The sequence below is a fragment of the Trichechus manatus genome, unplaced genomic scaffold (genome assembly GCF_000243295.1).
Source record: "Trichechus manatus latirostris isolate Lorelei unplaced genomic scaffold, TriManLat1.0 scaffold00020, whole genome shotgun sequence".
NCBI classification, from domain to species: domain Eukaryota; kingdom Metazoa; phylum Chordata; class Mammalia; order Sirenia; family Trichechidae; genus Trichechus; species Trichechus manatus.
The window spans coordinates 22,818,877-22,843,524 of record NW_004443956.1 but is presented as its reverse complement, the minus strand read 5'-3'; the positions used below and the strand labels follow the sequence as shown (position 1 = coordinate 22,843,524).

Sequence of the window (24,648 nt, the reverse complement as noted above, 5' to 3'; positions counted from 1 at the left end):
CGCCTGCTGCCGCGGGAGCCGCCGCCGCCGCTACCGCGCCCGGCACCTTTGTCTTCGCCGGCCTGGGAAGAAGTTTGTGGTCCTAAGAAGGATTTCGCCGTTTGTGTGTTGTTTTTGGCGGAGGGGACCAGCCTGGCTATCGGTGATGGCGTTTGTCTCCCTGGCCGCCGGGCACTGAAGCCCCTGGGCTGTGCACACGCCTCCTCTTTCTCGGGCTCGGGCGCCCGGCGCCGGGACAGCTGCAGGTAACAGCGGGCGCCCTGTCCAGGGCGCGGGACTGGCGGGGCAAGTCTTTTCAGCTCTGGGGAAGGGAAGAGGAGATGGGGTGGGGAAGGAGCGAGAAGGAGGGACCAACCGAGGGGATCGCGAGACTCGTGGGTGGCGGGATGGGTAATGGGAAAGCAGGGTGGAGGGTGGGCATGGGGGACTCGGCTGGGCAGGTTTGGCGTTTAGGTGCCGAGGCCGGTGACGAAATCTGACTAGGCGGAAAGACACCTGTAAAAGCTCCGGGCTTGATAGGGACGTCTGGGTCTGGAAGACAGTTCCCAAGTGGGCTCGGCTGGGATGGGCATGCAGGGATAAGCCGGCGAAGGGCAGGTCTACCAAAGCACACATATGGCAGGGAGGGGGAGCGCAGTTGCCCAGGCAAAGCGCCCCGGGGAAGCCGCACCAGCAAGGGCTGAAACTGTTGCCTGTTTACTTCTCTCTCACCCGAACACTTATCCCCCTTTCCTGTCACGCCGCTCGCTACTCCCGCGTAGTTCAGGTCGTTCAGATACGGGCGTGTTGGGAACTGGGGGCCTGAGGATAGGTAGTGTGTGTGAATGGCATGAGAAACGGCAGCCAGGAGGGAGGGGAGCCAGCGTGGAGGGATTTTCTTCTTCTCAGCCCCATTTTGGGGGCGCTCTTCGCCGTTCCTCACTTGATTCCGGGAACGCACCCTCTGTGCCGCCGCAATCTCCTAGCAGGTATCGGGTCTAGAGAACACCAGGGTGCTCCAAGGGAAGGATGCGGGAGGGAGCCAGTGGGACCGTCCCATGAGAGGGGACGAGCCCTCAACTTGTCTGAGAAACGCCTGGGAGAGGCCACCTCCCTTCTCACAAACAGAAACTGCTGCTTTCTTCGGGCTCCCCCCTGGTGAGGCGGCCCGCTTCTCGCCCGGGGAAAGAAACTTTGGACGCAGAGCTGTTTGAACTAGGGGTTTTATTTCATCCACCCGTTAGCGCTCTGTGTAGTTCTGAACATAGGCCTACTTCGTAGTTTTAGAGAAGCCTCGCTAGAGACTCTAGCGGACCCCAAAATTAGGTGTTACAACAGCAGCAACATAGCTTTTAAAGCCAGATAAAAGTCTCCCGCCCTTTTTCTTCTTAGTCCATACTCGGCTGTGGCTCAGTCCTTCCGCTGAGAGGCGCTAAGCTCGCTGCGCGTCCTCTCCTGTCCCCACCCCGCTCCACGCTGGACAGCTGGGGGAGGTCGCTTCACAATCTCCGGAGCCCACAATACCTTACTCCCCCCCCAAATACACAAACACCGCGTCACCCCAGACCCAGAGAGAGGCGACGAGCTGCCGACGGTGCCTGTCCCCTTCGCCCGCGGACCGCAGCGCTGAGCCTCCCGGACGCGGAGACGTCCCCAAAGGCACTCGCCAGCGTGGCACGGTCGCTGAAGTTTGGGGGCGCTGCCGCGAGTTCTCCAGACGGAGTGGTTCTGCAGTCTTCGCTGTCATCGTCTGCCTCGCCTCCGTCCTCCTAGTCCACCTCAGTGATTTCCTGCTCCGGGTTTGAGTTGCTGATCTAAATCGGGAGACAGCCGCCCACTCTGGGGTTCCTGGAAGCGGACCCAGGCCAGTGCCTTTGCGCGGCGCTCCGCTGCGCCACGCGCTCCCGGGCCTTGGCGCGCCACGGGCGACAAGCCACGCGCGCAGACCTGGGCCGCGCAGTCCCCGCCTCCCTGACGCTACGGGGTTTCTTCTCAGAAGCCCCTGGCTGGGGAAGCCTTACCCCTCCAGAATCAAGGATTCAGTGGATCCGTGGTTTTCCCCTGATTGGGCTTTATCCAAGCCAACGGCTTTCCACCGTCGCCGAAACTCAGAATTTAGGATGGGAGAGAAGGTGTGAAGGAGGTGAATGGTTTGAGCATGGGAGGGTGATGGAAGCTCTTCTCTTCTTATCCAACTCAGAAGAGCATGCCCACCCACACCCCGCCCCAGCCAAGTCAACTCCACTTGGCTCCTGAGAATGGGGGTGGGAGTGAGGTGGAGCAGGTTAGGCAGAGGAGGTGCTTGTCGGTTGGGCCTTGTTGAACTCCCTGGATTCTTGGTTTGATGCGGTCGTTGTTGGGGCTATTAATCCCTCCTGCGCGGCCGCAGCGTCAGGCGCGCTTTGTGGCGCCGAGCAAGCTTGCGGCGTCGGCATTGTGCCGGCGCGGTGAATGGGAGGCGGCGGGCCGCGCGGTGACCTTTCTCAGTGGTTGGAATGAGCTGCGGGTCCCAGGAACCCATCTACCCTTTGTGTCCGGCGCTGTGGTCTAATCTTTCCGACCTCTGTAGGGATCTTACAAATAAAGGGGAAAGGGACTGGAGGAAAAGACGGGGGCGGGGGGAGGAGAAGGTGAGAAAGCCCTAGGCCTTCCGAGTTTCACCTCCCCTAGAGAGACGGAAAACTGACCCTCCGTTTGCCTTGGCATTTACTCAAAGTAGTGGCACAGCGGTGCCCTAACAAGCGACGCTAGACAATCTTCCGGATGTGGTTTATTATCCTCCCTGAAGGAGGTAAAGTAAAAATCCCCAATCCTGAAAAGGGTTTGGTTCTTTGGGGAAGAACTTATTCTTCAAGACCAACGTGCTACCCTAGTAAGCCGGATTGTGAAGGGCTGTGTGTGTGTGTGTGTGTGTGTATTACACAAGACCTCACGAACCAAATATGCATGCCAAAACCGGGGGGGTGGGTGCCTTAAGTTTATCGGCTAAATTTGAGTTTTAATGTAATAAAAATGCCTGCAGTAAATCTGATGAAAGATGGCTTTGAGCATGTTTTCTCTTAGTGAGTCAGTCCTTTTCGCCTGTTCTGAATTGTCTGTTTTTCTCTATTCTGTCCGAGACAATTTGCTATTTATCAAGCCCTACTAACAATTAGCTCACGTGAGGGTTCCCCCTCCCTTCAAGCATCCATATTGTAAATTTTCCCTGATATTTTAAAACAGAGTAACCTTAAAACTGATGTTTTAGGAGTGTTTAAAGATCGCAAATAAACTATAATTTTTTGTATATTTACTTTTGTCTATGCCTGAAAAAAACAATAGCCTACTTTGAAACAGCACATCCCAACTTATTTTTATTAAAGTTTGTATTTAAAAATAATTTTTTCTTGATGATTTTTTTCTTTTGCCTATATAGGCTTCTTCTTCTTCTTCTTTTTTTTTTTTTTTGGCTACTTGAATGGCAGATTTGCAAGTACAATTTCATCTGCACAGAGGAACAATAGCTTTCAGTTGCACAAAGGATTTCTCCCACCCTGAATTCAGACCACAATGCCTCTTGCTCTGATAATAGCTTCTGAAAAGATTTTGTAATGCAGAGAATTAATACATGATTATTTCTGCCTGACTTCTCTCATTTATTAGAATTCTGTGGCGAATTCCAAATTAAAAATAGTTCAGTTAACAGCTTTAAAAAATACTTCAAAAATATTTTAAGACACCCCACCACCACCATATTTTTAAGTTTGGTCACTTGCCATGGCCTGAAAGCTGTTTAAAAAAATTATTTTTTATCTTTAAAGTGATAGTTACTGTATTTTAGTAAATATACTTCAGTAAATTCAGCATAAAATTTCCAAATAGTTCTAAGGCCTAGCAAATGAAAGACACAGTTGTTACAGGAACTCAGTAGTTGCTAAAACTAATTTCTAATTTTTACAATTATACTAAAGTAAAAGTGCAGAAAAGTACAGGATGAGGCTGGATTTGCAAATCAAATTCCTTAGATATAATACGAACAAAAACATTGACAGTGTTAGAAGCTTAATGTTGATGAAATTGAATGCCTATGTCCATAAGCTTTTGGTACAAGCATGCCTTAAAATGCAAGTCAGTGCCTTAGATAATGAGTTCCTCTTATTAACTGGCTACATTACACATCCTTGGAAAAAGGCTACATTTTGCTACCTGTCAACAAGTATTTATTACCATGAAGTTTTGTATTTCTATGGCTGCCTCAGTTTTCATAATTGGGTTTGGGTATGGAATGTTCTTTTTTCTTTTCTTTCAATCATACCAGATGGACAGCAACAAGAACTTTTGAAGACATTTTACCTTAAATGGCTCAGGAGACGATGTAAAGGCAGCCCCATGCACCTTTACATACGAGCACAGATCAAAATAAATAGATCAAGACAATGTTTGCAGACTCTAATTTCTAAGAGCAGCTCCACAAATTGTCTTCTATGGCCATATATTTCTTTTAATCACAACATTTGCAATACTTTATACTCTAAATTAGAGGAGTTGCAGATGGGGATGTTGAGTGGAAGAAATATCAATATTGTACTTCAGTTTACTCTCAGGATACAGCTAGCTTGATATAATGGCTTAATTATTCCTGATTTTTTAAATCTACTATTCTGCACCTAAGGAACTTAGCATTAAGTGCTTGCATGTGTATGTATCTTACACCCTCAGATACACGGATATGTGCACAGGTTCTTTGTATGACCATGCTTCTGAGGATTGCTTCTTCCACCTCACTCATTCTCCTCTGTTCCCAAACTTTCAATAAACCAAGCTGCCACAGTACAAAAAGAGGTGTTCTGCTTTTAAAAGATGCCTGACTGTAAATGTCAGAGTCATAAATATTTAAACATTATTTTCTTTCAATTTCAAGTCCAGACTGACAAGATGCCTCTAATTAGTACTGGAACTCTCTTCCGAGCCCAGTCCAAGAACAAGATTTCAGAAAAGAACCTGTAGTGCAGACGCAGTAGCTCTGCCTTTGGGAGGCCAACACAGAGAAGTAGTCAACGGGAGGCCGGGACGCGCACCAACAGTATTTCTGGATTAGATTAATTTTTAAACCAATATTAGACTTTTTTTTCTTAAAGCTCATGTTTAGCAAGAGTTTTAAGTTTTTTTTTAAACTCCACGAAGAGGAAGAAAAAAATATCGTAAAGTTATTAACAATCACTATGCCAAGGAAAGTTCACCTTTTCCTTTTTCTGTTTAAAAAAATAATTTTTCTAAATTTTTGTTTTTTTCCGGGATTCGCTCCCGTGACCCCCGCCACCCTTCCCTGCAGCAGCTCCAGGAAGGGCATTTGGAACCCGCAACTCGGGGTGTGCGCACAGCGGCCCCAGGGAAAAGTAACTTTTCAAGTTCCGTCTGAGGTGCCCGCAGGACAGGCGCTGCCGTCCCCCCACCCCGGGGCAGGCAGGATTTCCCAGCCGAGACCTAAGATCCTGTGTCCTAGATTTCAGCCTCCGTCTCTCCGGTCACCCCACCAGCCAGTGTCCTGTCTCCCCTCACAGTCAGATTCTCCCCTTGCCTTCACCCCGCCGCGTCCAGGACTCGCCAGACCGCAGTGCTCTCCACCCTCAAAGCCTGGGCATTGCCCACCGTCACCAGAGGCCTCGTCTGTCTAGGCCTCTCCGCCACTGGATTGCCAGCGGGTGCAGGTTCATCTCCTATCCCCCTCTCTGGAGGAAGAGTCTTCTTGAGGATAGGCCGGGGCGGCGAACCTTGGGACCTCAGGCCACCCCTTCCCCCGTCGGGGGAGCGGAGGCCGGGCGGCGACTAGCACTGGCCCGGGCAGCGGGGAGTCAGGAGTGGAGAAAATGGAGCTCATAGGGCATTGGGTCCCCCTCCTCCTTCTTCCTTACCTCTTTCCTTTCTCCTCCGCTAGCGATTGGGACCCAAAGGGGGTTAGGCTAGGTGGGAAGAGGAGTGGGGGCGCGCACAGCGGAGAGACCAGAACTCTTTCGGAAATCACTATCCTTGACGTTATTATTTGACCTTTGAATGAATTCCAAACGCTCTGTGTGAGGGAGCGGCGGCAAGAGGACCCGCAGCCCCGAGCCCCGGGAGGCTCGGCCGCCCTCCCGGCGAATAGTACCCGCCGGTGGGTTAGCAGCTCAAAGCAGCACGCTGTGCGGGCGTCGCGAGCTAGGTGCCTAGCTCGCGTACAAAACGCTTCGCAAAGGTCCCAGGGTGAATCGCCCCACCCCAGTGCGCCTTCCTCTTGCTGTGAACACCTGCCCGGCCGCGCGCGTCTGGCCCCGACCTTGGCCGGGTTCTGTGAGCCGAGGCGAAAGCCCGACTTAAAATACAAGCGCAGTCCGGCTGCTTCTGTAGTAGTGTAACTCATTGCTAGGTCTCAGTTGCCATTCACCTAACACTACATTAACGGAGCCCCGGTGGCGCAGTGGTTAAGAGCTTGCTGCTAACCAAAAGGTCGGCAGTTCAAATCCACCAGCCGCTCCTTGGAAACCCTATGGGGCAGTTCTACCCCGTCCTATAGGGTCGCTGTGAGTCGGAAGCGACTGGACGGCAACGAGTTTTACGCTACATTAAAGCTGTGCGCGTGTTTGTTTTGTGCTCTTTAAAGGGGTAAAGACCTGTTACAGACCCTCACGGATTATCCGAATACTGAAAGGTTAGTTTGGGGGTTACTTGGAAGTGAACTTGTGTGGCAGCATGTTTATAAGTGTGGTTTTAGTATGCGTGTGGTCGTTTGCCAGAGTGTGCACTGATGTGTACATCACGTAAGGGGTGTGTTATGAGTGCACCCAGGGAGCCAGTTTTGCTATAGAGCGCCTGTGCGCGTTTAACATCTCCAGGCGGGAGGGTTGGTAAATCCCTGTTTACAAGCACAGACGTACGCCTAGGCCCTCAGAATATCCAATTTCCCCAATACGAACAATCGTATACCGGGTAGGGCGCCAGTGGCATGGCTCCATTGCTGTGTCCCCGCGTGCGAGCGTGTGGGACTCGAGAGCTTTTCGTGATTGATGCGCGGAGTGCCGGGGATGGCTGTGCGCGCTTCGCCCGCGTGGCTGAACAGCTGAGCCTCTCTACCGGCCTTCTAGCACGGTTTCCTTTGTTGTGGTCGCCTTGTTTGTCGGCCACGGAAAAGGCGCTGATCCCGCTGGATGCTCGGGGCAGGCGCGGAGTCCGACGCGTGCTCGAGGCTCGCACCCTGAAGGGTCTCGGCGCCTGGGGTTTGGAGTGCTGGACACCTACCCGGGAAAGGGCGGCGTCGCCTACCCTCACGCCGTAGCTTGGCCCTGCGCGGGGAGGGCGAGGAACCTTCATTTTTCAAACTAGGCTCCCATTTAGATGTAGATTTTGACCTCTCACCCAAAGCTGGAGGGAACGGCGGCCCTTGAAAGCGAAATGCTAATCCCAGGCGGCCGCGGGGCGAGTCCCGTCCGCCAGCCCCCGGCCCCGGCGGTGGACCCCACGCTTGTGCGCGCTCCGTGAAGAGCGTCCCAGGCGCCGGAGTCTCCGAAGCCACGAGTTCCTGAAGCCCTCCTTTCTTCCAGCCTGCAGCCAGCTTTCGGAATCTGCGCGCCCCTCCCGGCATCCCGGGCAAGGGTGGGGGCGGCCGGCGGGCCGGGGAGAGGAGGAGCTGGAGGCGGCGCGCAAGACCCCGGCGGGGGCCGCTTTAAATATGCTGCTGGACAGACGCCAACAATCAAACGCCGCTCGCCGGAGAGGAGGAGAACCCAGGCGGGCCTGAGGGGCGCCCCTCCATCGCTGCCGTCAGCCGGTCCGGGACCCACGCGCGCCGCTCTGGGTCCCCACACCGGGCTCCCGGCGGTGCGCTGCACGGGGAGGGCGCCTCTCCCCTCCCCTCCACTGCTTGATGATGCCGCGTCGTGGTTGGATACCTCCAATTTATTTGGTTTGGGCTCTCACCCCGCGTGAGGAGAGGGTGCAGGAGAGCTGAGGGGATGGCGTGGGGGGAGAGCTTTGGCTGCCTTGGTGGGGGGGGTGGATTGGACGGTTCTTGGGGGTGACTTCTGTCTGGCAGAGGCTCTGGGTGCCTGGGTAGGCCGGGGGCAAGGAGGGGCTGGGTAGAAGCAGGGGAGGGGGGGGGTCTCCTTTCCGCACTCTCCACGGCGGAGAGAGAAAGTGCTGCGCCACGGGGACCCAGCGGCAGCCACCGGATTTGCGGATTTGCGGCCGCACCAGATTCGCGAACCCGCGCAGCACGCCCCCAGCTCTTTCGCTCCGTCTCTCCCCCTCCCTCCCTCCCTCTGTCATTCTCGGCTCTCCCCACTTTCCCTCCCTCCCCCTCTTTCCCTCTTTACCGGGTTCTCCGCCTCCTCTTTCTTTTACCTCCCCCTCCGTTCCCCTCTCCTGAGTCCACCTCCCGCGGTTTACAAACCTAACAGTCCTCCTCCGAGAGCCGTGCATCCAGGCAAGAAGATCTGGGAGTCTTTTCTCATTTATCCCGCGTTTCCATTAACTCAGTCCCAGCACTAGCTAATCCGCTGTACTGAAGGCAAAAGGAGGCTAATTAATGACCAGCTTTTCCAGTCAAGACCAGCGATAATTGCTTTGGTGGCCTTTATGATTACAAGATAAAAATGGACCCGGCCTGACATACGAGGCACTGTGTACACTGCAAGACAGGAGGAAATTAAGAGTTGGGTAGCTGAATACGGAGCAGAAAATTACTAATAGAAGAGAGATAATGAATAGGCCGGCCAGGCATTCATGGGGAAAAATCCATTTTGTTACCACGCGAAATTAGGTGGTGGAAAGGAGTTTGCTAATTGTTCTCATCTTGTAGCAACCAGGACTGAGGCAGGGGCGTGCTTTTCAATTCATTTCCCTAGTAATTGTGAAAGGGGTGTGCTGGCCGAGTGAGTCTCCCCGCAATTTGCTGGCCGGTCTTTTCATTTTCCTGTTGCGTTTTTAATTGTTGCTAATATACCTTATAATGAAGCTAATGAGGGGAGATTAGGGTACACCTTTTAACACACAGAGACAAGTGACATGCACCAAAAGGACTTTCCCATATTTTTACCTACACCCCTACCCCATGAAGCCATCAGACTCTGAAGGAGTTTGGAACGCCCACTTTTTACACCGCTGAAAACCTAACTCCCCAACCCACCCTTTTCCACGCGTCTTGTGACTCCTTGGTTCCTTTCGAGTAAAAAAACAAAACAAAAAACAAAACAAAACAAAACAAAAAAAATCCCTTAGGTGTGAAAGTGTTAGAGTATATGTCCAGAAGACACTCGTGTGGAGAGTGACTTCCACTGGTCCCTGTTACACAAGTGAACATGACTTTGAAGGCAAGCAGAGCCATTTCCAGGTTGACAAATCACCTGAAATACTAAGAAGAATATTATGAAAATTCATCCAACCAGTCCCATATTCTGTTGTGTGCGAAAGACATTATTTGAGTTCTATGGTTACTTGTAACTACAGCGGGATCCTCGGGGTCCTCATTCCTTTCTCCAGCTCTCACTCCCCCACCCGCGACTTCTGTTGTGCATGATCTGGGTACATTGCTGTATTTCCCCCTGTACCTTTTTAAAGAAGGGATAAACAATTTATTTTACTTAAGGCAGCAAATTAGCAGCCAAATACTTTATATTGTTTAATTTGAAAAATGGCTGCCATTAAGAAAAAAAAAGTTATGCCTTTAACTTTCCTCTTGAAAATGTTTCAGTTTGTAATATACTATTTGCAATAACTTCTCATGTGAGTAGTGCTGTTCTGTATATCCCTGCTGTTGCTGTTTTAATGCCAACACAGCATCGTGGTATGTTGAATTGCACATTTCCAAGTTTTAAAAGGATGTGTGTCTTGGGTTTTTAAGAGGTCATGAGTTGTGAAGTACTAGCATTCTCCTCTCCTTTTTCTGTAGAAAAGCAAGCTCAAGCTTCTGCCTCGTCAGGTGGAGCAAGAAGACTCCACCAAGTTCGTGGTCCTCACCCTGGTCTCCATTGCGTGCATCATTGGTGTCCTCCTGGCTTCAGGGGCCATCTACTGCCTGCGCCATAGCTCTCACTACAAGCTGAAGGAGACCCTTTCTGGACTAGGCGGGGACCCAGGCTCAGATGCCACCGCTGCTTACCAGGTAAAAGGAGACTCCCTAAAAAACTGGCGTATTCAGCTCATCAGCTTCTCTCTGGGCCCTCCCCCATTCCTGGCAGTTGTTCATTTGTTCACACTTTAGCATCAGCATTCATGTAAATATATTGCAACCACAGTTTTCTGGCTCTTTGTATTAATCTTATGCTGTTATTGGACAGTCTCCTGTTAGCTGTGAAAGCAAGTTGCTAATCAGAAATGTGGAAAAAGTATAATACATGAATTATGTATTATCTGTTATCTTTCTTAGTTTGGCCACTATTAATGAAAAATGTCAGAGTTGCAAGATGAATTGATTGTGTAGATGTTTGAAGATGCCTCTTAAATCATTGACTTCCTCAGGGTCTTACATGAAAAGGTCCTCTGACCTGATCTGTTGCCACCCTCTGTTATTGTTTGGACAAAGTGCAATATAATGCTGATAAATGTGAGGTAAACCAAGGATGCCTCCTTCCATGAGAACAATGGTGGCAGCTGTGGGCTGGCGGTACAGAAATATTACAGATGAATCTGGAAAGAAACTAGAAACCAATGAGATCGTGAAGAAGGCAGGTTTAGACCAAATTGGGCATAGAAAAAAATCACAGATTATTTTGGAAGCACTATAGTATATATTTCATGTTTTATGATGTCCTGTGAGGAAAATATGCCTTCAGTTTTAACAGCAATGCAGGCTCAGAATATATGTCAGAGCATTTGATTTCTTTTAAAATAAATTATCATTTAATTTCGGATATATTTTCTTTACCATTTGGGAAAGTAAAATAATTTACTTAATCTGCATTTAAAAAGTTTAATAGATATATATTTGTAAAAGCTTTTCTCCTATTGGGTTAGATTCTTTGTTTTCTCTAGTCACTTGATTATTATGTATAATAGGCCTTATAAATAATATATTGGATTTTATAATCACATATAAATCACGTATTATTATTCTATCATCAGAGTTACACGGGGTTTGGGGAGAGACTCTCAAGCTCTTTCCAGAAGAATATCCCCAAATTGCTCAGCAGTGCGTCTCTTATGAGGTCATCTGAGCTAGCTTTTCTCTGCCACTCTAGCCCTGTCTGACATAAGGAGCTGTGGGATGAGCTTATAAAATTGCTATGCTGAAGAGAGACAGGAGATAACTTCTCCTGCCTCAAAAGTTTTCATATTGTCACTGAATTGAGAAAACCTCCGGTTTTCTAGAGGAGGTTACGTGCCTGGTGAGGAAAACATTTTTCTGATGAAGAAATGGCGACCTTCCGTGTGCTGAAGACGGTATTCCAGTAGCAGTGCACTTCAGAGCAAAAGAAAAATCACTTTTGAAAAGGAAGGGGAAAAAAAAATCACATAAATGAGTAAGAGTTTATCCAGAAATTCTATTAAGAAAGACCATCAATTAAAAAAAAAAAAAAAAAAACCCACAACAGAGCTTCAGGGCCAAGACTGTGTCAGCGAGTCAATAAATTATTATACCAATTCTGTTCCATGTGCGAAAGACAGAAGATCATACTGGCGTGGATGTTTACAAAGCTTGGCATCCTTTGATATACTTTGAAATTCAAATATAAAATACTGATAGAATGTAAAGCTTGGACTTGCATGTAGAAATGACTAATTTTTACAAAAATGCAGGTTGAAAATGCATACTTAAAACTGAGTTTGTGATGATTAACAGAAAAAAAAAAAATCTTCCAGTGACAGCTCTAATTAATAGTATCTGTAATTAAAATCGTGCCCTTCCAGCAGGAAAATTGTTTGAATTTCTTGGAGTGACCTTTTTGCTGTTCCTCCTGCGGGCATGGTGGTTAAGTTGATATTGATTTTATAATGAGCTCTGGTTTGTTTAATAAGAATCTGTAATCCAGACAGTAAATGAAATGTGTGCTTTTCTTCAATTCAGATTAATAAAAAGGGGGAAAAAGAAAGAAAAAAAAACCACTTTTCCTTTAGAATTGTTATCTAGGAAAATTTGGAAATGAAATATTTAAAAGGTTTCTGTTCGGCTTAGTTTTGAAATCACTACCGAATACCCTTTAGGGCACTACTTTGATTAAAGGTGAGATTTTGCCCCCATCAAAGTAGATTGTTTACTAGTCAGAAAGTGCTTGTGCTCAGCTATTGTTGTGTTCTTGTTTATTTATTTTTAGCAGAGTAGGACTTGGCAAATGGGGAGGAGATTACATGATTTTTAGTTTAAAATGTATCTAATTGAGTAATATTTTAAGACCTCATAAATTTGTAGTTATAAATAGAGCTATTTACATTTGAAAATAAAACAAGTATTAACTCATTAATGCAGCCATAGCTCATTTGGGTTTTCCAGAGCTGCCACTGAGATCTCTTCAAGTTTAAAAATTTGCCTGAAAAGTTTGTAAAATATTACAAACATAAAGCGATAGATTCCAGGAAAAGTTGTTGATTCAATCTATTTATTTTTAGAAATACTGTTTTTAGCTAATGCTGTAACAAAGGTAGGAGCCCTGGTGGCACAGTGGTTGAGAGCTTGGCTGCTAACCAGAAGGTGGGCAGTATGAATCTACCAGCCGCTCCTTGGAAACCCTATGGGCCAATTCTGTTCTGTCCTATAAGGTCGCTATGAGTCAGAATCGACTCGACGGCAGCGGGTTTATAACAAAGGTGAGCTTGCAGACACACACATCATAATTCTCTATCACTGGGTTACAAGGAAAATTGAACAATTTAATATTATGATTTATTTCATGGGACATGATGGAAACAGTCCGTTGATTTTTTAAAAGTTTCTGGAAGATAAAAAGGTTGTGTAAGTTAGGTTAGAAGTAATCTAGAAAGGATAGAATGGTAGGTGGCAATATAATAAGTTGCATTAATACCATAATTATGAATTTCCCTTTCAAACAAAAGAACTAAGTGTTGTTATGTACAGAAAGATAAGAAAAGAGAAGGAGAACAGGAGTTCTGATGAGAGTGTGGAAGGGAGTGAAGCTCAGAATTGCTGTTTTAGGTGAAGCATTGATGCCCTTGCTTGTGTGAGTCCTAGAGTCTGAAAGGAGAATAAACTTGTTCTCACTGAAACACCACAAGCATTGGTATTGTTGCAAGATACTTCTAGAAGGAACTGTGAGACAACTCATTATGTCAACTGTTTATTAAGTATTTGTGTGTATCAGCCCATATAAGGCTCATCTCGTAATGTACTTCCTACTGAAGTTACTGACAGTCTGTGTAGTACCCGTGCATGCACGTAAGTCGTGGCATGGGACTTTCGAGTTACAGGGGATCAGGAAGCGTTTTTGAATAATCAGTAAGTTTTTCCTAACATTGTTACAAACCAGTAAGTAGTTTATAAACTACTAAATTCCAGTGTAAACATCTTTAAATAGTTTTATCTTTTCTTCCTCAAAGTAGAACTATGTCATAGATGGAGTCAACGTTTTAATGCTTTTTTAGTTCACAGGTGTGTGTGTGAGAGAGAGAGAGAGATTTTTGTTTGCTTTGCGTATTGGAAATAAAATCTTTTTTGACAGACTCTTAGATTTTTGACACTTAACAAGATATCAGTCTTATGAGATAATCTATCAAAGTTTGATTTGCTCAGATCTGAAAGAATTGGGTGTATTAACTTTCAGAATAATTGAAATACATTTTTAAAGGTAATTTTTAATGAAATAATGCCACTCAACTTTTTGCATTATTTTTAGTAAATGTTTTTTCTTCTAAATATATAGAACATAATATAATTAGATTAAGTTGGTACTTCATTATCTAAAAAGCCAACTTTGTTTTCTTTTATTCTTTTTTTCTAAATTGGCATGGTATTTCATGTGGGTGTGTACATCCTGAGGATAATGTAAAGGCACAAAAGGTTGTGTTACTTGGTGTGCCAGTATACTTTATGTATTTTTTCATGTAGATGCCCTATTTCTGTGAGTGATGATTGGGTAAAAACTGTGCCAGAAATAAGTTGTTAGGTTATTAGAAGATATTCTCTTTCTTTTTCTCTGCTGAGTCTCTTTTTGAATGTTGCATCTGTTTCTTTGATGCTTTGATCATCTTTGAACGGCAAGTTTAGTATTCTGCCAGCCCACTCTTCTTCCATGACATGAGGGCAGAGACTCCTGCAGAATTTTCAGCAAGTTCTCTTTTGATGGTTTATTCCACAATACTGAGCAGGTTTCCTTGTGTTCTTTGAGGCCTTTGGAACCGAACCCAGAGAAAAGCATGCATTCAGGTTATGGGGACCGCCTGTAAACAGAGCCGCTAAGTGCACATCTTGGTTGTCACTGCTCCCATTAGCAAGTGATTATTAATGTAATGACAGTGCGTATGGTGGCTGCTGCTCCTGGGGGATGTTCCGTCAGCTCGGGCTGATGTGTTTGTGAGTCCAAATGCACTCTGACTTCTAACCTCTGGCTCAGCAAAGAGAGGACGGGTCACAAGTTGGCTTATTATCTTGGTGTTTGTATTAAGAGAAGCTTCTTTTTCTAGGTGAGCTTAAACTTCTAGAGTTGATTAATTACTAGTAATGGAAATGGCAAAAGGGTAGGATGTTCCCAACTAAGTTGGAAAACAGAGCGAAATTTTCTGAGTTTTACTTGACCCCACAATAAGTTTCTAAAAAAGCCTTTTACATGTCAGTCAGCTATATATCTTAGAATAGCATTTCTTTGCTTTATATTAAAAATTTCAGGTCAAAATACTTTTTTGCAAATATCCAATAAACAAAGCCTATCATGCTTCAAAAAATGGAGGGGCACTCAAAGACATTGTCCAAGACATTTCTTTTTAATACAATCTAGTAAAGCATAACAATGAGAGTTTTTCTAATTTTACCTTTGCAAGAGGAGCTGATAGGTAGAATTCTGTAGGTAGAATTCTCTTAAAGCTGTTCAAATACTGATTTGGTTTTTCAGATGCCAAGCTCCAAGAGGGTAAAGGCCTTGTCATACTCTATGTCCAGAAATACGCCTGAGCTGAGTAGTAAAATAAGTAAATGCTTAATTGTTGCCGAATTGGTACCAAAGTCCATGCTTCTTGAGCTAGTAATGTAATAACCTAAGGATAACTTGCAAAATTTGATAAGAATAAAGGAATACGTTTTGTTCCAAACATTCCAAGACTTGTTTTTGTTTGCTTGTGTGTTCAATTTAAGATCATCAATATTTAGGGTCAAGGAGCTTGTTTTGCAAGCTCCATTAAATCTTCTAAATATCTTTTTGCTTGTGCATCTGACAGTTTTTCTGGAAGATGCTGGTTTGTAGTGTGTTTTTCTTATAAACCTTAGATTTTCAAATGTGCAGTCCCCAAAAGCAGCGACTGATGACCAGTCTGCACGGCTGCCTGTGCAGTTTGTTTCTTCAGAAGTTGCTCGTGGGATTTGGAAAGAGATCTTCTAGGGAACACCAAAGTCTGGAAAGATGGCCAAATGTCTAAACGCAAAAGTAAAGCATGGTGCCTGTCCTAATACAGCAAACCACTTTCCTTGATGAGACAACAATAATTAGATCAGACTTAATTGAAAATAACAGACCACTCAGTGAGATATTTGGAAAAGAAAAAATTGGAGTGTCTGAAACATAAAAATTCTGAGGCCTGAATCCTTTGATTTCTTTTTGTTGCTGTGACATTTACTGTTGTTTTGTATTTATGCTGGTAGTTTATTAGCAGTTCTGGATATTACCTGAATAACTGTTGCTTACAGAGGAAATGGAGTTACTTCATGCTGTACGTGAGGACGGAGGAGAGGGAGAAGAGGACAGGGAACGTTCACGTTGCCTCTGCTGTCTGCTAGGTGACTTTGCCAGGTTCCCTCCTTCTGCTCTGTAGCAGCCATGGGAAGAAGGTGTCTCAGAGGCTCAGGAAGAAAACTATTATGTGGTCACACTCAATAAGTGAAGGAGCAGTTCAGATAGTTAGTGTCTATGGAAAGTGTACAAGTTTAGTTTATGTCAGTATGGGTAATATTTTCATATGCTTGACCATTTCACTGTCAAAATCAGAGAATGCTTCCTTTTCGCCAAAGCTGGAGGAGCCCCTCAGTGACAGCTTTGCACGCAGAAAGCTTCTTTAGCAATTCCTTTTCTTCCGCTGTCCAGCTATCCTTGCGGTGAGTCGGCCAGCTACTATTTAATGAGCGCTCCTCCGGTGCTGTGAAGGTTCTTGAAATCCTGTGCAGGTCGTCTAGTTTCATCCTCCCAGTCCTGAGAGGTAGGCAGGGTCAGTGTCACAGTCCCTGCTTTACAGGCGGGGTAGTCCCCACTTGTTGTGACTTACTCAGGATCCCACAGCTGGTAGGTGGCAGACCTGGAATTAGGAGGTATCCGCTGTGTTGAGACTTGCGGCCCAGTGCTCTTCCACTGCAGCACGGAGCCATTAAGTGAGCTGGCCGAGGTCGCACACCATACATGACAAGAACCCTTCTGTTCCAATTCCCGGATTTATGACATTTCCCCTCCATTGTATGTCTTCTCATGGGTAAGGCACTGTAGGATATTTAGAAAAAGTAGACATCATTTCTCTTTGAAGTTTATAATCTTTGGTAGGTGAGGAGTGAAACAGTAGTAAACAACACAAGTTCATAAGTAATTAAGAAGTAATATGTATGATGTAGCGTTCCCTGGGTGGGGGAAACAGTTAAACACTTGATCACTAGCTGAAAGGCTGGCGGTTCGAGTCTGCCCAGAGGCGCCTCAGAAGACAGGCCTGGTAATCTGCTTCCAAAAGATCACGGCCTTGAAAACCCTAGGGAACAGTTCTCTTCTGCACACGCGTGGTTACCATGAGTTGGAGTTGACTCAATGGCAACTAACAACAACATGAGTGATATAGAAACCAAATGCAGAATCTCAAAGTGGGGCACAAAGATCAAAGATACCTGGTAGTTGGAAAATTCCATGGTGGAGTCTTGAAAGATGGGCAGGACATAGACGGATAGAGGGAGAATGGAGAGGATATTCCAAGCAGGAGATGTGAGCAAAGGCACTGAGTGTTCACATTCATTTTGGGGACCAACCTCACAAAGACAAAGCATTTTGTCAAGCAATGGGGAGTAACTGTGAATAGAGATCTGTGATAGAGAGAGGCTCTCAAAAGTCAGATAGAGGGTTTAGACTGGAGGCAGGAGGCACTGGGAGAGTGACTGAAGGGACATTGTAGAAAGGATTTCTGCTCTAGGCTACAGGTTGGCCTAGAAAGGGCCACTCAGGTTCTCTCCAACTCTGTGAGTCCACAATAAGGACAAAGGCTGTCCTCCCTGGCACATATGGAGTGGATCAGCTACTCGGTGCAGCTGTAAATGAACTCCAGTAGAAAAGAAGAACAGTAAGCTGATCTCTTTTCATCCCATTCCATTCTTTTCTTCTTATTTCTTGTTTCCCTCTTGTTTTATACAAATGTGTATGATTATTTGGAGAAGAGAAATGTTATACTTTTCATTTTTATATTTATGTGCTTTCCAATATTTAAGCTCCTGGAAGAAAGAGACCACAATACTTTCCATTCTTTCTGGCATCTGGCCCAAAGTTTTGGCAAAGCACCTCTCTGAGGTTTCTTTTCCTCATCTATAAGATGGGAAGGAAATGTGCTTTAACCCCTCTGCTGAGTTATTAAGATCAAGTTAATTAACGTACATGTAAATGCTTTCTCTACTGTCAAATTCGACTAAAGTATAAAATGTTTGTAGTGTTTAAATCAAAAAAACCAAACCCACTGCTGTCGAGTTGATTCCGACTAAGTGATCCTGTAGGACAGAGTAGAATTGCCACACAGGGTTTGCAAGGCTGTAAATCTTTAGGAAGCAGACTGCCACATCTTTCTACTGCGGAGCCGCTGGTAGGTTCGAACTGCCAGCCTTTCTGTTAGCGCCACCAGGGCTCCTTTGTAGTAGTTACAGGTGCTCAGAGATATTTGATGATTAGCAGTGCGTTCATCTGAATTACTTGTACCCCTACTGAGCTACCTACCCACTCTTTCCGAAGGTGTCTGTTTTATTGCATAATCTCCTTTGTATGGGCTGCCCTCTCTCCTTTAGACCTAGATTCAGACCAGTGGGACACATTTTCTGCACCAAAACTTAGGACATACAAACTGCGAACAAAGCATAGACATCTAGGGAAAACGGGACAAAACATGATATCTAGACTGCTCTATAAAATTCAGGACGTTCTCTTGGAGGCATTTTACAGAAGGCGGGTATCATGATGTCAATGTCTGGTGAACTTCTACGTGGTCCTTTTTCTCTCTCATCTTTCCAGGACCAGAGGTCAATAGAGTCAGCCCTGGGATATGTACCTAGAGCAAGGTAGGTCCAAGGATGTGATTTTAGGCCTAGGTCATCTTCAGTCTGAAGAAATCTACTCTTTACAGAGCCCCACCCCGCCCATTCCTGTCAGTCTGAGGAGGCCAGCAGTGGGAAATTCTTCAAGGAAGAGAGGAAGCGCCTGTGCAGTAAAGTGTAACTAGAGAGACTTGCTGCCTGATGACATTTTGTCAGATTCTGATATGAAAAGATGCTGAGCTATTTTGAAATAAAGTGGGTGTTGGGAGACGAAGAAGCTTAAAGAAGTAAAGGGAAATGTAAAAAGTGGATTAAATAAGGGATTTTAAAGTGAATGCTAGAAGGGTACTGAGGAAATTTTAGAGAGTAGGAAATAGGCGATTGAGGGCAGATACAAGTCAAGATGGATTCATTCCATCATGAAGTATGGCAGACCCATAAAGTGTGGCTCTGGTTCAGGGGTCTGTCTCCCACCTGCCCTTAGCTGCTCCTCCTTGCAGCTCCTTGTTGGGAGCAGAGCGTGTGCACAGAGTGAAGAGTCCTGGGCTGGCTCAGCAGAGGCTTCCTCCCTTAGTTATCGCAGGCTTCCTCCCTTAGTTATCGCAGGCTTCCTGCAGGGAACCGAAGCTTTTACTGGTGGGGGGGTGGAGGGGGGCAAGATGCCTGTCTAGGCCTAAAGTCCCCTGTAGAACAGAATCCCACACACATGCGCAGTGGGAAATGGACCGGGAAGGTTCACCTTGGCCCCTCAGATACTCATGCCATCTGCACTTTAAAGCAAACTTTGTCAGCCTCTTGCCTTGATGGGCACTCGAGAATGTGAGCTGTGGTGAATAGCATTATCTGCAGTGAAATGTATTAGCCTGTCAAGAATAGCAAAGCCTGGCTCCTAACTGGCATAGTGCACTGGCATAAAAGAAGGTAAGAAATTGCATAAGGTGGGAGAATGAGGAATGATGGCTCGAACCTTCAAAGGAATACAGGAGTTGAGTATTTATAAGGAGAGAAAGCTTTGGGAAGAGCAATTGCACAATTAAACTGAGAAGAATCAGGCAGACGAAAGCCGTTTCCAAATGTCAAACATTGGACATTGAAAGTCCTCCTCATTTAGAGAAGGACTGACTCGGCCAGCAGCCTCCAGTGTGAGAGAGGTTATGAACATTGGAAAAAGCCTCCAAATTCAAAGCGACTTCCACTGATTTGGTTGTCTCTCCTGACCAATGAAAGGCCCCTGGGTTGCACAGTTTGTGACTACTAATTGAAAGGTTGGTGGTTCAGATCTACCTGGCAGTGCTGCAGAGGAAAGGCCTGGCAATCAGTTTCTGTAAGGATTACAGCCAGGAAAATCCTATGGAGGAGTTCTACTCTGTACAGGATTGCCATGAGTCAGAATCAACTTGATGGCAGTGGGTTTGGTTTTGGTTTTCCTGACCAGTGATGAAACTCGATATTAAATTACTTTTCTCTGAGGTTCAGGGTCCTGTTTAGTTGGGAGTTCTCTTTGGCTGTTCTCTCCAGTCTCTGCTCTCCTAACTCTCTGACGTTGTCTCCCCTGGCCAGCAGCACCCCTGGGTGCTGAATTCTCTGCAGGGCTCTCGCTCACTCTCGTGGGTCTCCAGGGCTGCGATCCCAGGAGCCTGGGCTCCTGCGGAGGGTGCCTGCATCAGTGCTGAGTAAGCTCTCCTTGACGAGGCTCTCCTTGAGGAGTGAGCGCTCAGAGAGCTCCAGGCAGCGTGGAAACTCTGGATTGCTGGATTTAGCAGTGGTCCAGAAAGCCTTTTTCCAGAAAGCTTACTTCATCTCAGGATGTTGTTGTTGTCGTTAGTTGCCATCAAGTCGATTCCAGCTCGATAGGGACAGCAAACTGTTTTAAATTACAGTAGAACCAGTATAGGAGTCCCCAGGTGGCACAAATGGTTAAGCACTTGGTTACTAACCAAATGGTTGGTGGGTTGAACCCACTCAGAGGCACCTTAGAAGAAGGCCTGGCTATCGGCTTCTGAAAGGTCACAACCATTGGAAGCCTCATGAAGCACAGTTCCGCTCTGCACACATGGGTGCCCAGGAGTCGTAGTTGACTGGAAAAACACAAGAACCAGTATACATGTATAAAGGATGGCATGGTGTTAAATGTGTGGTAGCGACGAGAAATGCTGTGATAATCTGGGTTAGGGTGGTCAGAGAAGGCTTCCTGGAGGAGGTGAGCAGGATGGCTTCAGAGACCAAGAATATGGAGTTAGAGAATTTCAGGGAGAAGAATGGAGTAGACAAAGCCAAGAAAGTTGGAAGCATGGTTTTTGGGAAATGAGCAAAAAAATCTTCCTGGAGCTGAGACTTATGTCGAGGAAGAGATATGAGATGGGTTTGGAAAAGGCCAAGTCTAGATCGGAGAGAGTCTCGAGTGCACAGTAAAGTAGAGGGAATTTCAAGGACCAGGCGGGGCTTTCCTTGCCCTGTTTAGATCGGTGCTAGCCATGAGTCTCTGCAACCTTGCAGTCATTTCTCCATGTGTCAAACGGTAACACCTTGTTTTGCTACATTAATCCAAAACAACCAAACCTAACCCGTTGCCGTACAGTCCACTCTAACTTACAGTGACCCTATAGGGCAGAGTACAACTGCCCTATAGGGTTACCAAGGAGTGGTTGGTGGATTTGAACCATTGACCTTTTGGTTAGTAGCCAAATGCTTAACTACTGGGCCACCGTTAGGTGAGCTAAATAATAGTGTTCCCCTTCTCCATTTAATTAACAGTTCTTAAACTTTCTTGCTCAAAATATTTGTCTCCATTATTATTAGGGAGAATTGCTAATCAATAAGAATGGAATCTAAGGAGTTAAGCGTTTGGCTGCTAACTGAACAGTTAGTAGCCGCTGGAGTAGGCATCAGACCTGACAATCTGCTTCTGTAAAGATCACAACCAAGAAGATCCTACAGGGCAGTTCTAATGTGTCACATGGGGCCTTTATGAGTTGGAGTCTACTCGACAGCACGTCACAACAACAAGAACGGAATCTTGGTAGGTTATCTCCTTATTAGCAGAGTACAAGGTACTAATACAAAAAGTGTCAGATTAGGAAGGTGACAGTGTGAATGAGCACTCTTTCAAGATTTTTTAACATATAAAACAATTGTTCAATAAAAGGAAATTGAAAAACAAAAAAAAGAAAAATAAAATAACTGTTGTTAATTGCCATCCAGTCAATTCTGACTCATGGCGATCCCATGTAGTAAAATAATGCAGCCAGCAAAAGTCAGTGTCTGTGTGTGCGGTTGTGTGTGTCTACATATGTGATTATTTGGAAAAGAGAAAAAGGAGAGTTCACAAATGATTATGTTAGCAGGTCAAGTTGAGTGTTTTCAAATGCATAATTCTCTATGGTGTTTGAGGAATATGGATATGAAATACAGGTTTAAACTTGGATTGACTTTATGAAGTTTAATAAATTATTTAAAAGTGTTTATAAGTGATAAATGCCGTAATTAGTCACATACAGGATAATGTTGACATCAATATGTAACTAGACCTAAATCCTCTAATTAAAGAAAAATTTGATTTTCTCTATAGGTAAGCATTTCATCATTTTCATTTTTTTTTTTTTTTTGGTAAAGAAATGAAGCATAATAAACAATAAATATTCCCAGAATTACATCTTTCATAGACCCTCAAAACTTAAACTAGAAAAGAAGATGTTCTTGAATTGGAGGAAGTAAAATACAGACTCATTTGTAAAAAAAAGAAAAAAAATTAGCTGGAATAATGCTGTATCTGTAGCCCTGGTGGTGCAGAGGTTGAGAGCTCAGCTGCTAACCAGTTGAATCCACCAACTGCTCCTTGGAAACCCTATGGAGCAGTTCTCCTCTGTCCTGTAGGGTTGCTGTGAGTCAGAATTGACTCGGTGACAGCGGGCAGGCTAGGTTACATGCTTCAGAATTGTTTTTCCCTTTGGCTTTCTTATCTTCAGCCAGATTCTAGGAGAATAAAAATACCAAGAGACGTGATCCCCAAATTTGCAATTGAAATGTGAGGGGAAAAAACCAGAAAAAAAATCTTTGTTTTGTTGGTTCCTTTCGAAACTTCTACTTTGGACCTTGAACACTGGTTTCCCAGGTTACGGGAGTGTAATGGTGCGTTTTAATCTCTGCTCAGCCTTTCCTGTTCGTTGTAGTCCACTTGCTTCTAGGTGCGGGTTTTTGGGTCACATCTTGAGCCTACAGATTTCAAATTGATTCTGAATGAGAAAGCAAAGCAAGGTGATAACACTGGGTGCAGTAAAATGGCTCTTGTCCCCGCTGCAGCAGTGCTTCCACGTGACAGATCGCTGTCCTATCGTCTCTGCCCAACCCCCAGAGTTTCTTCCCCCAATTCCTCCCTCTTGAAGTGGAAGGTAATCTCTCCCCTTCATTCACTGGTTTTATTCACGGGCTATTGGAAATTTTTACCTCCTATGGAAATATTGGAGTCCCTGGGTGTCCAAATGGTTAATGTGCTCAGCTGTTAACCAAAGGGTTGGAGGTTTGAATCCACCCAGAGGCACCTTGGAAGAAAGGCCTGGCAATCTACTTCCAAAAAATCAGCCATTGAAAACCCTGTGGAGCATAGTTCTATTCTGACACACATGAGGTTGCCGTGAATCAGAATCAACTGGTATGGAAATATTGTGCCTTTTCCCTTCTTGATTGCAGATAATAGACTTTTAAAGACTCTTACAGGCCTTAGAGGAGCCCTGGTGGTGCAGTGGTTTAGTGCTCAGCTGCTAACTGAAAGGTCAGCAGTTTGAACCCACCTAGTGGCTCCACGGGCGAAAAACCTAGTGATCTGCTTCTGTAAAGACTACAGCCCAGGAAATGCTGTGGGGCAGGTCTGCTCTGTCACATGGGGTTGCTGTGAGTCCAGAGTGGACTCAGCAGCCCCCAACAACAACAACAGGCCTTAGAGATCAGGGCCCTTTATTTCACAGCTGAGAAGACCGAGACTCAGAGATTAAAAGTGACCTGCCCACGGTCTCCAGCTTGTTAGTGGCAAAGCCGCTAGAACTCGGGTCTTGTGAGTTCTGTTACACAACTGCTCGGAGTGCTCTCAGTCATCACGCGCTTAGTCTGTCATTCTAATCAATTTCAGGTGGGATAACGGTTCCAGGATGATTTGTAGTTTCTGAAAATGTAAAGGCAGCTGCTGCAGTAACCAATCCCACCCCCCACCAGCCCCTCCTGCCCCCAGCCCCCTGGTGGCCTTGTCCTTTAGCTTTAATTAAGCAGTGGCCACAGAATAGAAAGATGTGAATACCTTTTATGTTCCTGGGCTGGGTCCCTCACAGTCCCTGAAATATCCCTTGTGCTTTTCTGTATCTGAATCTTTGTTGGGACTGAGCCCCTTACTCAAAGCCACCCCCACCCCCACCCCTTGTCTTTACACATCCAGACCATCCCATCTGTCAGGCCCTGTTCAGCCCACACTCTCCCCAGCCCAGAAGGACAGCCACTCCTCCACACAGCGGGCCTGTCTTTATCTGAGCCCCTTCATGCTATCCTTTCATCAGCCTTCATGTTGGACTCACTTTTTCATCAGTGTCGGAGAGACACAGACCTGGGTGTGGAGCTGGGCTGGTTACTTTTCCTAGCTATCCTGTGGACGCGACTTAATCTGTTCAGGACAGCCTTGACGTCCTTAAATGCCACATCTGCATAATAATCATGAAGCGCCTAGGAGGGGAATTTTAGGTGCTCAATAAAAAACAGTCAATAATTGAACTAAGATATCGATGTGAGAAGAGACGGTCTAGGGAGAGCCATTTAGAACTCTCTCCAAAACGATTCCGTTGTAATTCCAGTGTCCGGAATGGTGCCCTGCTTATAGGAAGCACTGGATAAATGTTGCTTATTGTAGATGTTGATGATGACTGTGATGAAAAATGGTGATAATTCGTTATCTTTTGAGGAAAAAGAAAATCAGGAAAGTGACAAAAGTTTCTTGTAGAAAAGAGCTACTCGTTCTTATTCCATGTCAGATCTAGAATGCTCTGAAAAGGCAGGTGATTCATTTTTTACTGACATGGCTCTTTTAAATTGTCTGAATATGAAATTAAAAAGCCAAGATGTAGTGCCTGTGGGGCCTTCTCAAGATGGCCTTTGCTTACGGAGGTTGAGTTGAATCCGTGAACTTTGGAGGCATCACTAATTTTTTTCAGGGGGAATCCCTTTATACATAATTGCATGGTGAGTCATCAGATATGGGAGCTGAGGAAGTTTGGGATTTGTGTTTTTTTTTTTGTCTTATAAACGGCGGCTCTGGCCGGAGGAGA

The 24,648-nt window shown here is 45.6% G+C and overlaps 1 protein-coding gene across 1 annotated transcript in view; it reads left to right on the top strand.

Annotated features, from left to right (window-relative positions):
* Nucleotides 1–24,648, top strand: part of PTPRN2 (protein tyrosine phosphatase receptor type N2) — a 1,314,151-nt gene that overhangs the window by 1,116,525 nt on the left and 172,978 nt on the right. The window contains exon 13 of the mRNA XM_004372789.1: nucleotides 9,878–10,090. Within this exon, the coding sequence (XP_004372846.1) occupies nucleotides 9,878–10,090 (213 nt within the window). The remainder of the gene's footprint in view (nucleotides 1–9,877; nucleotides 10,091–24,648) is intronic.